At 48.5% G+C, this 14964-nt stretch overlaps 4 protein-coding genes across 4 annotated transcripts; 2 read left to right on the top strand and 2 right to left on the bottom strand.

Annotated features, from left to right (window-relative positions):
• Window positions 1–3741: 3741 nt before the first annotated feature.
• CC1G_15315 (hypothetical protein) lies at window positions 3742–4140 on the bottom strand (the record flags this gene model as incomplete). The annotated part of the gene is made up of 1 exon (XM_002910362.1): window positions 3742–4140. The coding sequence occupies one exon, from the start codon at window positions 4138–4140 to the stop codon at window positions 3742–3744; it is 399 nt and encodes a 132-aa protein (XP_002910408.1).
• A 2457-nt stretch (window positions 4141–6597) lies between these two features.
• Window positions 6598–9939, top strand: CC1G_15314 (hypothetical protein; the record flags this gene model as incomplete). The annotated part of the gene is made up of 9 exons (XM_002910361.1): window positions 6598–6838; window positions 6902–6927; window positions 6988–7764; window positions 7826–7930; window positions 7997–8056; window positions 8115–8198; window positions 8273–8290; window positions 8354–8822; window positions 9359–9939. The coding sequence occupies 9 exons, from the start codon at window positions 6598–6600 to the stop codon at window positions 9937–9939; spliced, it is 2361 nt and encodes a 786-aa protein (XP_002910407.1).
• Window positions 9940–11181: 1242 nt separating this feature from the next.
• On the bottom strand, window positions 11182–12399 carry CC1G_12835 (hypothetical protein; the record flags this gene model as incomplete). The annotated part of the gene is made up of 4 exons (XM_001834186.2): window positions 11182–11226; window positions 11287–11439; window positions 11506–11697; window positions 11749–12399. The coding sequence occupies 4 exons, from the start codon at window positions 12397–12399 to the stop codon at window positions 11182–11184; spliced, it is 1041 nt and encodes a 346-aa protein (XP_001834238.2).
• Window positions 12400–12684: 285 nt separating this feature from the next.
• On the top strand, window positions 12685–14945 carry CC1G_15313 (hypothetical protein; the record flags this gene model as incomplete). The annotated part of the gene is made up of 7 exons (XM_002910360.1): window positions 12685–12963; window positions 13014–13466; window positions 13520–13634; window positions 13864–14064; window positions 14145–14404; window positions 14457–14703; window positions 14761–14945. The coding sequence occupies 7 exons, from the start codon at window positions 12685–12687 to the stop codon at window positions 14943–14945; spliced, it is 1740 nt and encodes a 579-aa protein (XP_002910406.1).
• Between the last annotated feature and the right edge of the window lie 19 nt (window positions 14946–14964).

Raw genomic sequence — 14964 nt, 5'->3', positions numbered from 1 at the left:
AGAATGAATAGCCTTTTTTCGTCTCGTCCTGCGCAAATTTTTATACTTTCGGTAACATCTCTGAAAAGGAATGTGTGGAAACAGAAGTTTAATTAAGTGGCACTTCTATTACGCGTGCAGCCTTGTTGTTACTTGATCAGAATTCCACTTTATAGGTGCCCTCAACATCGACAAATGGCTCTTGCCGATGTGTGCGCCCAGTGTTATGAAGACATTGTGTTAGGGTCTCGAACATCCACCCACATCCACCCACAACCCACCAGCCTTGACCCACACTCCCCGCACAGTCTCACATGATCCCGCATGACCCCGCACATCCCCGCACTCGCCATCACCTTCTCCGCATCCCACATCCCCATATCTCCGCGACCCTTCCCTCCGCACTCCCGCATGCTCCGCAGTCGATCCACATGCGGAGTTTACGGGCACTGGACACTCCGCTCCGCATTTATGCGGAGCGCCGCCGGTACGACACGGCCCGCAACTGAGGGCCGGTGCGGACCGTGCGGAGAAACCTCGTAACCGCCCTCTAGGCGCCCAGATTCTGCATGTGACCCTCTGTGGTTCTCTATGACTTCATCCTTTGCTTTTCTATTGTTCTTTGGAATTGTCTTACTCATCCCTTTCGCATTCCGCAGTATTCCGCATTTCTTATGACTCAGTTTCTTCTCTTGTCCCAGACTTATCCCAGAGTATATCCAGAGTATCTACAGATATATAAGCTAGCTAGATTTCTGTAGTAGATACTCATCCGGAATCTCGAATCAGACTTATACAGAACTTCCCCTCTGTCCAGTCTTGAGCCTTTCGGCTTGCTAGAGCTTTCCGCATACTCCGCACCTCCGCACAGTGTTCCTGATTCCGCTCCGCAAGGCTCTCTCCTCTCTCTCCTCGTCTTCCGCCGTAAGGCGCGTCTCTCCCTCTCCTCCCCTCTCCTTTCGGGTTGGACCATATACCACCAGCGTGGGCACAACGCAATACGTTGAGGCCAAGGTCCCTTCGACTCCGCAGACTCCGCAGTTCCGTAGAGTCTAACACATTGTTTGACATTCTAAGAGGTATTGAATGTGTGCCACTTGTACCCCAGCAATAGCATAAGCATACTAAGATGCGCTTCAACCTTATCAGACATAGCGCCTGGGCTTTTGTGTGTCCAATAAGCTTTTCCTGTGAGATATCGGCTACACGTTGCAAGAACTATGTCCGCCGTCCAATTTGAGTGTATATATCTCCCGCCTCTCAAGTTAACCAGTGCAAGACTTACTACCTCTCCATGGAGGACAACACAATATCAGGGAGAGGCTGTATGTACGGAGCCATATAATTGACTAACCTTTTAAATAAAATGTGTCCTGGTGCAGTTGGTAAATTGTGTGGGCCGTAACCGAGAGGTCACTCGTTTGATCCCTGCCGACGCGAAGTTTTTGTCTGCAATGGCTTTGATCAACATGCACAGCCACAAGAGCAATCTCATCTGGAATTCGATGGTATCGCCAAGCATGAGCAGCATAGCCACAGGATTGATATCACCCAAAACTGAGTGAGATCTCAAGTTACGTAGCCTTTATATTAGATATAGCTAAAGTCAAATAAAACATTTCATCGAACATAACAACTGTGTGATGGGTGAAGCGTGAGCAATACCAGCCAGAACAGGGTGAGATCAGCCATAACACACATATGTCCCCTAAATATCTATCGTTCGGAACACTGGTTTGAGGAAGGGTGAGGCATGGCAATTTATTATAATTTACATAAAATATCTTATATATAACACATATATGTCCCCTAAATATCTACCCATTTGGAACACTGGGCAGGCCTCATCCTCTGGTTAAAAACCCTGCGCTCTCACCCAGAACAGGGTGAGATTGACTCAACAGACGCTGAGTGATACCACAGGGACCGTGATGAGATCAAACAAAAGACCCCACATCCTGGACCTGGCGGAAATGGTCATTTCTGACATGGACCCCACATTCTACAGGCAGACAGTTATGTCCTTAATCTCGGTAACGAGGTCCTCTGCAGCCTGGTTCCATATTGTGCCTCTTGGTTTGCCTCCCTTGTAAGGATGTTGACCGTAATTCAGGTAGAACGGACTGTACCTGGTTGACTGGTGGATCTTGTTGTTGTAGGAGAATTGGGCCAGAGGGAGCCAATCAGCCCAGTCGTCTTGTCTTTGGTTGATGAAGACCCGTAGATACTGTTCTATCTCCCTGGTTGATCTGTTCTGTCTGACCATCGGTCTGGGGGTGAAACACCGTGGAGGGGTTTCCTGTCAATGCCAAGGAGTTTCATCAGATCCTTCATGAAGTTTGAGACAAACTGTGGGCCTCGATCACTGATTACTTTTCAGGGGAGTCCGTGGTGCTTGAACACAGTCCTGGAAGTGTTTTGCTGCACATTGGTGGGAATTGCCTCTATCTTCTTTGAGAATCTGTCGACTACTACCATAATGGCATCAAATCCTTTTGACTCTGGAAGGAGCCCAATTAGATCTACCGACACTATCTCCCACGGGAGAGAGGGAACCTCGTTTGGCTGTAGTGGCACAGCCGGGGCAGTTCGACAGGATTTAGTCCGTGACACGTGTCGCATCCATTAATGTAGGTCCGGATGTCTGCTTGGATTCAGGGCCACCAGTAGTTCCAAGTGATCGGTTCCTGGGTGTGATATCAACGAGGGTGTCCCGATACTGGGGAGTTGTGATGGAATCTAATGATGTCTTCTCGGAGTCTGTCAGGGTTGGATACAGAGAGAGAGAATAGAGGACATAGCACCTCAGTCACTCAGGTTGAACAGTCTCTTACATCAGGAAAAGACAATCGCCGTGGCGGGTGTGGGGGCCGTGCGCCCTGTGGCTGATCAGCCTCCACATCAGTCCACACCCTCCACACCCCTTCACACCATACACAATCCACATCCTGCCACAACGTACTATTTTTGTTTAGAGCTGTAACATGCATATTTGACGAAATAGTACCCCAGAAGCTTGAGAATGAAACACTTGGAATACAGGACCTCTTAGAGGGATAGACCACTGCGATGCTCGCGACTTAGTAGATTCCACGCGCGGATCTCAATTTGCGGATGTTTGACGCGGTCACATGACTAAGTTGATTCCTCGTATTTGAAATTTGTCGACCGTGACGTTCCTTCAACTTGACCACCACCACCACCACCACCACCACCCATCCTTTATCCTATTCGATTCTCTATGTACGTGTGCTTGCGCTTCTAAGCCACGTCTTAGCACAGCGTCTCTGGAGTATGCGACAGGAGTACATGTGGTAAGTCATTGTCTTCATTTGGTGCCCAAAAAATGATCGACTTACCGTCATATCTACAGATAGCAGCCTGAAGCTCCGGTAAATCAAAGATTCAGCGAAAGGTGCGTGTTCCGCTGCTCCCTATTGATACTGATATCCTGATCCTTGCGTAGAGGCTCATCTCCTGATTTCCCCGGTGTGTATGTTCTTTGGAGGTCGTAGCACAGGGTACGTCCCTAAACACTTTTTTCTATTCCAAACGGTTCTGAGATGTCACCAAGTTCCTTCCAGGAACCGTCGAACCTGCGGAGGGCTGGATTGACTGCCGATTTGTAGAACCTGTCTTCCAGGTAAGTTTTCTGGCCCCCGATTTATTATTCCAGCCCGTAGTAGCGTGTTTGCATAGACTCTCATGTATCATACACTGAATATTGAATATATTTGCTTGTTTCCCTACAACTGCGGATGTCTACCATGAAATGAAGATTGTGGGCCGTCGTTGAAAGGTGTTGTCTGCTGTGGATGGCCATGGATTATGGCCGCACAACGTTGTTGTGTCGCCACAATCGAGATGTGGGGTTTCGTACCCCCGTATAGTCCCACACCATGGTGTGAGGGTGTGGAGGGGTGTGGGGGGTGTGGGGCCACGGCTGCCACGGCGATTGTCTTTTCCTGATGTAGATGGGTGTCCGTGCCATTTCCAAAGGTCTTTGAGATAGGGCCGTCCCTGGTCATTTCCCACCAATTTCCTGCCTGTTGGGCGCTCTAGCTTCCAGCTGTCCGACCACGTCCTCTGGTCATTTCCTAGGGTCATTTCCCTGCCCCTGGTGATGACCTGCCCAGGGGTGTCTGGGGTCCTGATGGTCATATTCTCGGCACTGAAATACAATTGAATTTATTGTTATTTGGCATAAGCAGCAACATAATACAGTTGTAAGTTGCTTGTCGTATGGATTTAGAATCTAAAATGGCAGTAGACCATGTTAAAATGATTGAACACCAAAGTAATTACTCAGTTATAGGGAAACTAAATTTGCACTATAGGTGAACTGTGATATCTACGTGTACACAATATAATCTAGATATGGGACTAGTAATATAGTGGAAGCTTATCAACTCTGTGCAGTTTTGTTAGGGTCTCGAACATCCACCCACATCTACCCACAACCCACCAGCCTTGACCCACACTCCCCGCACAGTCTCACATGATCTCCCGCATGATCCCGCACATCCCCACACTCGCCATCACCTCTCCGCATCCCACATCCCCATATCTCCGTGACCCTTCCCTCCGCACTCCCGCATGCTCCGCAGTCGATCTGCATGCGGAGTCTACGGGCGCTAGACACTCCGCTCCGCATTTATGCGGAGCGCCGCCGGTACGACACGGCCCGCAACTGAGGGCCGGTGCGGACCGCGCGGAGAAACCTCGTAACCGCCCTCTAGGCGCCCAGACTCTGCATGTGACCTCTTATACTTCTTTATGACTTCATCCTTTGCCTTTCTATTGTTCTTTGGAATCGTCTTACTCATCCTCTTCGTATTCTGCAGTATTCCGCATTTTCCTATGACTCAGTTTCTCTTCTTGTCCCAGACTTATCCCAGAGTATATCCAGAGTATCTACAGATATACAAGCTAGCTAGATTTCTGTAGTAGATACTCATCCGGAATCTCGATTCAGACTTATACAGAACTTTCCCTCTGTCCAGTCTTGAGCCTTTCGGCTTGCTAGAGCTTTCCGCATACTCCGCATATCCGCACAGTGCTCCTGATTCCGCTCCGCAAGGCTCTCTTCTCTCTCTCCTCGTTTTCCGCCGCAAGGCGCGTCTCTCTCTCCCTCTCCTCCCCCCTCCTTTCGGGTTGGACCATATACCACCAGCGTGGGCACAACGCAATACGTTGAGGCCAAGGTCCCTTCGACTCCGCAGACTCCGCAGTTCCGTAGAGTCTAACAAGTTTTTCTAGAAGAAATGCTAGAACAGCAACCAGAGAAATTTCCCACTGTGACTGTGGTCATTGGAAATGGTCAAGACCAAATGCGGTCAAGACCTTGGGAAATTTCCCCATGATCAGGGAAATATTTCCGTGACCTGGTCATGACCATGCTGATCTGGTTTGTGTCATGTTCCTGACCCTGATCTGCATGATGTCATGACCTTGTACCTAATCTGCATGGCATCACCCTGACCCTGATCTTCATGACATCATGTGGCTGTTCCTGTCAATCATTGATATCACTGATTGACTTCCATCATCAAAAGTCTATCTTATCTAAATTAGTATGATGTCATCCACCTTCTTCCACTTTATTTCCTTCATATCTCCCTCATTTCTTCACCTATATGGGTAAATCTTTTTGCGTAAAGTGCACATTTTAGCTACTTACTGATCCCCACTAAATATACAAATCTTTAAGCATGGATCACCCTTATAACACCTTGACCTTTATGCCAATTTTCGTAAAATTGGTACTTTTTTGCCCAAAAAGATAGTTATGCCTCTGCCATTTTGCTTTTTTAAATCTGTACATTACTACCAGAGCAATTATAGTACATATATAATTTAATTTCAAGACATATTTCTATTGATTATTGGTATTTATATTATGGAAAGTATCAAAAACTTGCAAAAAAGCGGAATAAGAGGATGAAACAGAATAAACACTATTACTTAATAATATCTTCCACACAAGCTATATAAGTAGCATGGTATAGCCCATTAAAATGATTTACTAGAGCTGAAATGAGAGTACACCCCACCTAATCACTACTAGCATGATAGAGATTAAACATGAAAAATTTGATGTTTTTTTTTTGCATTTTTGCATATCTCAACCTGACATATTTTTTATATAAATTATACCATTAAAGAGCGGATAATTCTATTTAGAAACCCCCTCTGCGGCAAACAACCTGGGTCTATTTAGGAACCCTACCTACGAATGAAAAACGGGGTATAGGCTTCTTCGGGGACACATAAATGTACGGCCAGCATGCCTCCGGACGTGTAGTCGGTCATGTTGGAACAATAAGCACTCAGATAGTCGTGTCCACATGTCTCGCGCCCAAGTGATGTTGAAGGCCTATGGACACTGGATGGTGATGCTTGAAAGAATGTAAAATATTGATTGAGCGGAATCCATACCTATGCCTCTCACCTCTACAATGGTGAGAGATTCCTAGAGAGTCGGGAGCTGAGATCTGCAAACCTGCACAGGTATTAAAGAGTATTGAGGCCTCAGGAGTCAGGACACCCCATTCGCAACCTCTGGTTCACTTATCTACCTGTCAACTGCCCACGTTCGAACTCTCTAGACTCTACACCATGAAACCAACTGATATCTATTCCCGGCCTCCACCAAATCTTATTTATTCGAACAAGTACTTCACTCGTCTCACATTTTCTGACGTTGCAACCATACATTATCCCACCATTGCTCCTCCTGGGTCCTTCGCCTCCTGGACTGTCGATGCATCAGAACCAACTGATCCACACACAATCTCTATCGAAGATGACGAGGTCATCCCTTCCGTTGAAGATTTGCAGGCCATTTTAACTCAATTAAGTGCCGCATATGATCAAGGTTCCTGATCAGTTTGTGGGCGCCTAGCCTATGGGAAAACTTCAGTGAACGTTCAGTACCATTTTGTCAAGGTTAGTCCCTTGTTTCAAATTGGTTGTGCTCAGGTTGCTGACTTGTAGTTTTATGTGCAGATCCGTTTGTGTGTTCTTGTGAACAACAACGCCCCTGCAGTTGCGTCTGCACATGCAGTTTACGAGCGACTGTCAGGCCTCCTAGCCCCTCGTCATGCTATCAAGCTTGGTGAATGTCCTATTCGCTCTCCTTTCCAAGGTCTCACCATCACAGAGTTCCCACTGTTCAAACTGGGCTGTCTGGTTGGGGAGGAATGGCTTGAGGAGGACATCGTGAACGCTTTGTGCGAGTTCTCGTACTTCAAAAGCCACCCTTTCATAACCAATTCTTCTTGTCCACCCCACATAATCCTTCCCACTCTCTTTGCTAATGAGGCTGCGACATTGTTTAGCTCAACGGTCTCGACCTTCAACAAGGATTCACTTCCCTTTAAGTCAACCATGATTGGTCTTCAACGGCGCTTGAAGGCCTATCCCTTTTCTAATATCCACTTAATTACATGCGATAACAAGCATTATTCTGTCCAAACATACTGTCCAGCAACCGGTATCTTACAGCATTGCGATTCCCTTGGTCGTTCCCCACCTCCATTTGCACTCCCAATGTTCCGAGCACTGCTTTCCGGCAATCCTGATGTTCCACTTCCAGAACACATTGCCCAAGTACCTGTCCCCATGCAATCTCGCGCCTCTGGAAGCTGTGGCATTGCTGCGTTTAATTTCCTTCAGGCTCAGCTGGCCCCTGATACCTTGCCTTGGACTGATTCGAGCTCAGAGCACCACCGAATGGTAGCACTCCGTGACCTTGCATTGTTCCATCTTGTTTCCCTTTGTCGCGTGAGTTGACCTTTTGTCTATTCTCAAGTTACTGTGTGCTGAGCCTGATTTCACTGTTCAGGATATTATGGGCCCTGAAACGTTGCCAATCTGTGCCGTTGCAGATGATGAGATTGACCCGACATTGCCGGTGGGCTACAATGACTTTAATCTCACACATCCTACAGTACGTTCCAATCTAATCCTAACCTTTGCATCTGAGGTATCTAATCATCTATCTGTTTTGATTTAGACTCATCATAGCATCCATTACTTTCTAGAAGAGCTCAAAATGGAGCCCTTCCAAGAGGTGGTAAGTGGATGGTATTTATTTTCCATTTACACGTGACTCATCATGATGATCGCAATAGACACTCTACGATAAAGACTACAACCGCGAGGACTCACCTTTGACACCGCTGTCTGCAAGCCCTGAGCCTCCTATGGTGCAAGAGGTGCTGGGACTCACTTCTGTCGTGATTAGACCACACTAACCACTGCACCAAAATGGCGCCCATGTCCAGCTTAGGTGGACAGGCAGACCGTGGTATATAAGCACCATTCTATGTCATGATTTTGCCTGTTCATGACAACTTCAACACCCATCAAGTCCGACGGCTCCATACAAAATGATGATCCCAATAAATCCTCTTACCTCTCTCAACCTTCGAGTCCAAGCAATCCAGACACTTCGAGTTCCTTCATTGACTTGACACTTTTCCCGCAATTCATCGAAGCACAACTCCAAAACATTATTCCTTCCGCCAATCATCATTCAGCTTCAGCTCCAATTCATGTGAAGAAGGAATTTGACCCTGTGCTAGACCCTTTGCCTCAGGCTCCTATCAAGCAGGAGGAAATATACCTCCCTTCTCGTCATGTCGTGGACTTAATTACCCCCTCCCCGCCGTCATCACCGCTAGTTGTCCATCCCAAACGCAAACACTTGCCTTCTGTTATAGTGATCTCCAATTCCGATTCCAGGTCCGACTCCAACTCCAACCTATCCCCGTCACTTACCGAAGCAATACCTGCAACAATCCAGGTGGGCATGGTCTTCCGCTCAGAAGAGGATGCTAGTGGGACTGGGCACTGTCACCAAATTCTGCGGGCCTTACAAATCAGCACTGCCACCAATTTTGGCCTGGGTGTCAGTCCGGTACACTTTTTGTCTCGCTCATGCCAATTGATACGACATGGATGGTTCTGAATGAAGTATTGAAGTAGAATAATTGTTTTGTTCGAGACAAATTTTCAAAAGTTTGTTTGAGTGCCAAGAACTCCTCCAGTTCACCCCCATGAGCGCAGAAAACCAAAATCGGCCTCGAGCATTTTAGACAACCGGCCGGCCAGTTTCCAAATCTGTAAGAATTTTGGTGATTAACGTCCTCCAGCGTCCAAAAATGGTACCGCAAGCAAAGAGCCCCAGACGCGCCAATTAAGATTACCTAATACACACCAGACGCATCGAAAATCTCTTCCACTGATAACCATTCCCCTCAAAACTCGAGCAGACCATGGTTACCAGCACAATAAAACAGCTTGAACTTATCGGACATTGTGTGTGTATTATTATGAGCAAGAATAAAAATTTAATCTAACTTATTGGTCCCAGAAAGCGCCGGAAACCATCAACTAGCATGCCTAGGCCTAAGAAAGTTTGGCCAAGGGCGCAGCAAGAAGCAAGTTGAAACCTACACGAAGAACTTCAGCAAAAAGGGTGCAAAGGGTCTTGAAGATACCATCTCAGCACCCTCTAGTGCGACCTGTCCAGCCCAGCCCAAGACCCAAAGTCAACTTTCCACCCCACATCCGGAAGTGGAATTCTGGAAACATCGGTACCAGAATGCGCGCAGGAGCTTCAAACGGAAGTCTTCCGAGTACGACAAGCTCAGAAAACGACTCAGGGAGATGGAGAATGCCAACCAATGCGTTAAAAATGCTGAAGTCCGGTCAAAAACAGTCATGGAGGCGAAGGTATTGACCCTGGAAGCTAAGGTTAATGGACTAGAGCGAGAGCTGGAGGCTGCTTTCGCTGACAAGGGACACTACCAGACGAAGATCTCGGTTTTGAAGAAACACATCGCGCAATTTGGGGCCTGTGTGCAACGCCAGGTCAAAAAAGCGAAGCAGAAGATTCACTGTGTCCGGGCCCAAATGAAGAGCTGTGGGGTGTATAATGCACTCACCCGGTGATGCGCGGTCAGGGGTGGGAGGCGCTAAAACCACACACACACCAACCGAACCGGCAGGTGAAGGTAAAGAAATAAAAGAAATGAAAAGGCTGATCCTCTACACCCAACCAAAGACTACGTCTAAGGTCAAATGAAGCTAGACTTCACCCGAAAGGTACGACAGTATGTAAGAAAGGCACTAGAACCAAACAAAACCCTTGACAATGCAACAGTTCGAAGGGGGGTGCACGACGTAAAACAAGAGCTGGTAGGCTCAAGGCGCGAAGTGATAAGTCGTGCAAAGGCAGACCACTAGCAAGTCTAGGGTACCACCACCTTCTTGCTACTGAGTAGTCGAGAAAATACACAAAAGAAAACCAAGGAGACACACGCCGGTCACCTGTGCTCACAGAAAACCAAAGTTGAACACGCCGGGACGACTGTTACCAAATCGAATACACCCAAGACGAAATGGCCAAAGAAACCCAATAGTCGATCTACGCCAAGTCGACGAACCTTTAACGTGCTGAGTCGTGCCAGACTTCACGGAGTCTTACCCTGGAGAAAAGCTGCCAGCGATAATCTGTAGAATTCGAGCGAGAACTAGCTAGCTTTTATACATGAGGAGAGTGTTTGGCATGCTAAGGCTGTAGACAAACAGAGACAGAAAAACTAGGAAGACTTTGTAAGACAGGTAGACGACTAAGAGAGAGAGAAATAGAACAGAGGAAACACAGCTTCCGATAGATAGGATAGAAATAGAACGGTTCGAGTATTAGGCGCTCGTAGACGCGCGGTTACTTTTGCTTAGGCTTGCCTTATTGGGCCGCCAGAGGACGGCTTGTTGGCTGGGCGCCTTGCCGTGATTGACACAGCTGCGACCCAGTCCCGGTCCCATAAGGGGGAACTCCACTTTGCCATTTGGTAGGTCAGGCTTTGATCGACGTTGCTCCATCGGAGCTTGGTTATGACTCCTACAAGGGTGAGCCGTCTGAGTCTAGACAGTCCCGAGGTCCGTTATCGACCGGACAGGGTCTCAATGTAGACGCAGTGCGCTCCACCTTAGACTTGGCTTTCTCTCTTGGTTGTCCCGCTCCAACGCTGTGTGCAGGCATCGGGGGCCTTCCCAGTTGGTCCATCAACTCCAATGACATTTGCTTCTGCTAGGTTGTCCGAATCGGAGGGACCAATTAGACTTTTAGACTTGGCTGCCTGTTAGACTTGGGTGCCTTGACTAAGTCCGTCGAGTCGTCATGTCTTAGGGTTATAGTTGGTTAGGCTTTCGCCCTATGAGCTCTGCCAGTACAGGCTAAGTCCTCATATTCAGGTCACAGGTTGGTAAGGTTTGCCGGCCCGTTTGGTGACTTACCTCAGCCTCACTATTATTGACCCGACGCAAATATGTCTTGTACTCGTCGCCCCGAGGGAAGTAGGCACGTCCGTTGAAGAGGGAGCGGCTGAGAGGGTCTGTGCTCTTCAAGTACCAATTGGCGTGGTGGTTTCCGTCAGCAGTAAGCTGTAACTGGTGGAGATGCCTGTCACAAACAATGAGTGAGGGTTAAACATTGTGATAAATACTACAAAAGACATGCCTCAATGCGTGAGGAGTGTTGCTCCCATTGCCGTCTGTCAACACTGGGCAGACTGGGCAATGAACAATGAGATTCCCGGGTTGGCGATTGTGGAGAATTTTGTTGATTCCATGAGCCTGTCCGGAGTCTTGGATAGCCATCAGGACCCGCCAGATCTGCATGACAACGACGAACTGGGGGTAGATGTCCTGTGCACGTTCCGTCAGTCGATGTACCACATTACAGGGGGGAAAACCTACAGGGATGCGCTTGGTGAATGCAAAATCCGACAGGCGACGTAGAGCTGTGCAGAAGTCGTATGCGGAGGCCTTGGCCTCTAGCTGAAGGAGTTGAAAATGGCGGAGGACAGCAAAAGTAAATGCAGTTCGCGGGAGGGAGAGCGTTGCTGGGAAGAAACCCGACTTCATCAGTTGGGTAACACGATCGTGAACCCCTTGACAGTCGCAGAACGAGACGCGAGTTGTATGGACACCGTTGACATCAACAAGAGTCATCGTGACCTTGCCAGATTGAGCCGCACATGGGTTGTTGTCGCGGTTATGGCCGATTGTGAATGGTGATGTAGGGTGAATCTCGGAGAGGTCCTTGCGTTCAAAATATTGATGTGTGTTGTTCCAGACATGGGCCCAGTGGAGGGGTTGAAGTCGATGTGCAGATGCGAAGCATTCAATGGAGTCCCCATGTGTGACAGTGGAAAGATTCTGACTCCCTTCAGGATTCCGCCTCACGCATCGCGGATCCCATGACGAATATGACGATGTCGAGGGCGAGTTCGAGTTCGACAGTGACACCAGCCTTTCCTCACACATGGACACTTCCGAGAGCGAGTTTGAGGAGGCACCAGGGAGGGCTGTGAGCAAGAGCCCAGTCAAAGGTACAATCACATCCATTTCACTACACTGATAGCGGGGTAAATTTGACAAATGTACCAGGTACCATGGACAAGGAGACGCTGAGACAGCTGCTTCTTCCAGACGAAACAGTGTCTCAGAACTTGGCAGCATTTGGCAAGAGGATGCTGTCTCTGCAATTCGACATCGCAACAAGAACATATGCGTATAATGGTTCTCTTTGCCGCCATGGTGGGGAGAAGGATTCCAGATGCTCAGTCTTGGAAGCTGCCCTTCTTTCTTGGTCCCCTGAGCTCAGTTGCTTCATTGACTCAGCCACTCGACATGCAGAATGGCGTTGCAATGCGTCCATTTCAACTGGCAGCATTGAAGTTTTCTGTCAAAGGGAATCTACCTCGGAACATCTATATTGATGGAGTCCAGTGCTATATCGGCAAGCCTGAGTCCAAGCAGCACTTCAGACAAGCAAGACACTACGACGCCTACTGGTTGCTCGAGGATCGAGTTGGCCTTGCCTTGGTTCTATACCTTGGCATCTTCCGCCCGCTCGAGTTCTCCCAAGCGACTGGAAGCACAGGCTCTAGCATTCTTGACACCCTCGCCGTTTCCCCCCACGAGCTCTATCCCTACTTCTTCCTTAGGATCATTCCCAGCGAAGGGATGAAGCAACCAAGATCGCACTCGAAAACCCATTTGACGATAACATTCACATTGACAGCCCGAAGAATGCCGAGTGCAGGAGACGAAGACAACTGGCGCTGAGTGCAGCCTTGCATGAGCTACTAGGGCTTCGGCAATCGACTGCGAATGCTCAAGGCCCAGAGCTATACAAGGATAGCGCGCTTCACCATGCACGGCACCTCATTCTTGATCGATATGTGCTTTATGGCAGCAGCCCCACCGCGATTAAATCCAGTGTCGCTTCACTCATGAATACGAAGCCTTTCTTAACCGGGGGACAAGGTCAACAACACAGCAGCCTTGGCGATGACGTCCTGGTCGAAACCGCAGCGACCATTATCTATGGTCCTAACCGCCCTTTGGCAATGCAGCCCATGCCCTTGGGTGGGTATGCTGTGGAGGCTATTGCCATGGCATTATCTGTTGTAAGTAGCTTTTATTTTCCAGGAGAAATATGTGGCTGACCGGCACAAATTAGATATGGTACGCTATCAACGAATGGCGCACTGGAACTCTAGATTTGAAGGAGCCCACAAGGAAATCACTCTTTCCCGTATCTTCCGCCTTCCAGCATGATTGGCCTTTGCAACAGGGTACATATGTATGCCAGCGCCGGGCAGCCCTTTGTCGAGGGACCGCCTGAGCCGCGTCTTGTGCCTTCCTCCAAATTTTCTCCATATAACGAAGACGTTGAGAAAACAACCTTTGCAAAATTACCCCGCCTCATTTGATAGTGCACAGGAAAGCTCTTTTGCCACTTGATATCCACCCAATGCAGATGTGATTTTTTATGCGACGCAAATGACTTTCCCCTCCATTTAGCAAGCCCAGACCAGTCCGCCTTCAAAGTCATTTCCGGCGAGCAGTACGATAACCTGGGTGAAGACGACCGGGCCGACCTGTATGCAGAGGGCCGCACCATCGTGATTTTGCATAGCAAACCCAAAGCTCCGCTCTGGAATCTGTCTGATGCGAGGCAGATGGCGGCCGTCATAAACCCCAGCGAAGAGGTGACGATGCAAGGTGAGTATCATTCGAATTCTTACTGGGATCCTCTGACCTCTGGAGGGCTATTCATTGCCAATTTACCCGCATGGTCACAGCCCCAGTGCGGCGTATCATCGATGAAGCCAAAAAGCCTCTGGACCAGAGACGCATTCTTAACGCATTGTCCTTGTCTGGAAACGCTGTTCCCCATGCCGCTGACCATAGCTCGGATACGGTTTCATGGGTCGCCACCAAAGCTTCTAAAGGCGCCCTAAATTCATCGAAGTTCCCCGTAGAGGCCATGAATTGGTCTATCGCAGCAACAGCGGGCGCCAGCCACGCGGTGCATATGGATGCTGACGGAGCGAGCACCAGAGTGATATGTCGCAGCGGAGCCAAATTATGGATCAATTTCACGCCTTGCAAAGAGGGAACAGCAGTGCCGGCTGCAGAACTATCTTGACCTTGATGTGTTCAACACCGTCGATGACTCGGTATGCGACGGCCAGCATTTCTTCAATGTCCGGACGCTTGTCGAGACGTTCTTGTCCATGGTCTTGTGTCTGTGCTCCGGCGAATACATCACGAACGCGAGTCACTCAGAGTTCCTCATGGTGTTACATCGGATGCTCCTTTTCCAGTACGGCTATCACGTCGAAAAGGTTACTGTTCCAGGTGACGTATATTCAATCCTCAACCTGCGTTTGCTTTGCTAAAATTTGTCCCCTATAGAATATCAGGAGCATGTGCTCAGCCCTTCACGCAAGACTGATATTGAAAATCCCATCGCTCTGCTTGTCATTGGAATGACCACCGAGGTTTTCCACCACAGAAGAGGGCATGACCGTTCAGGATCTCTTGTACACTTCTACAATACGTGGCGCCGCTTGGAAGCTGGTTCAAGTCCTCAACGATAGCTATCAATTCTCCTGGAGG

Source organism: Coprinopsis cinerea, assembly GCF_000182895.1.
Source record: "Coprinopsis cinerea okayama7#130 chromosome 10 map unlocalized cont3.10, whole genome shotgun sequence".
Lineage (NCBI taxonomy): Eukaryota > Fungi > Basidiomycota > Agaricomycetes > Agaricales > Psathyrellaceae > Coprinopsis > Coprinopsis cinerea.
This window is presented reverse-complemented; position numbering and strand designations above follow the sequence as displayed.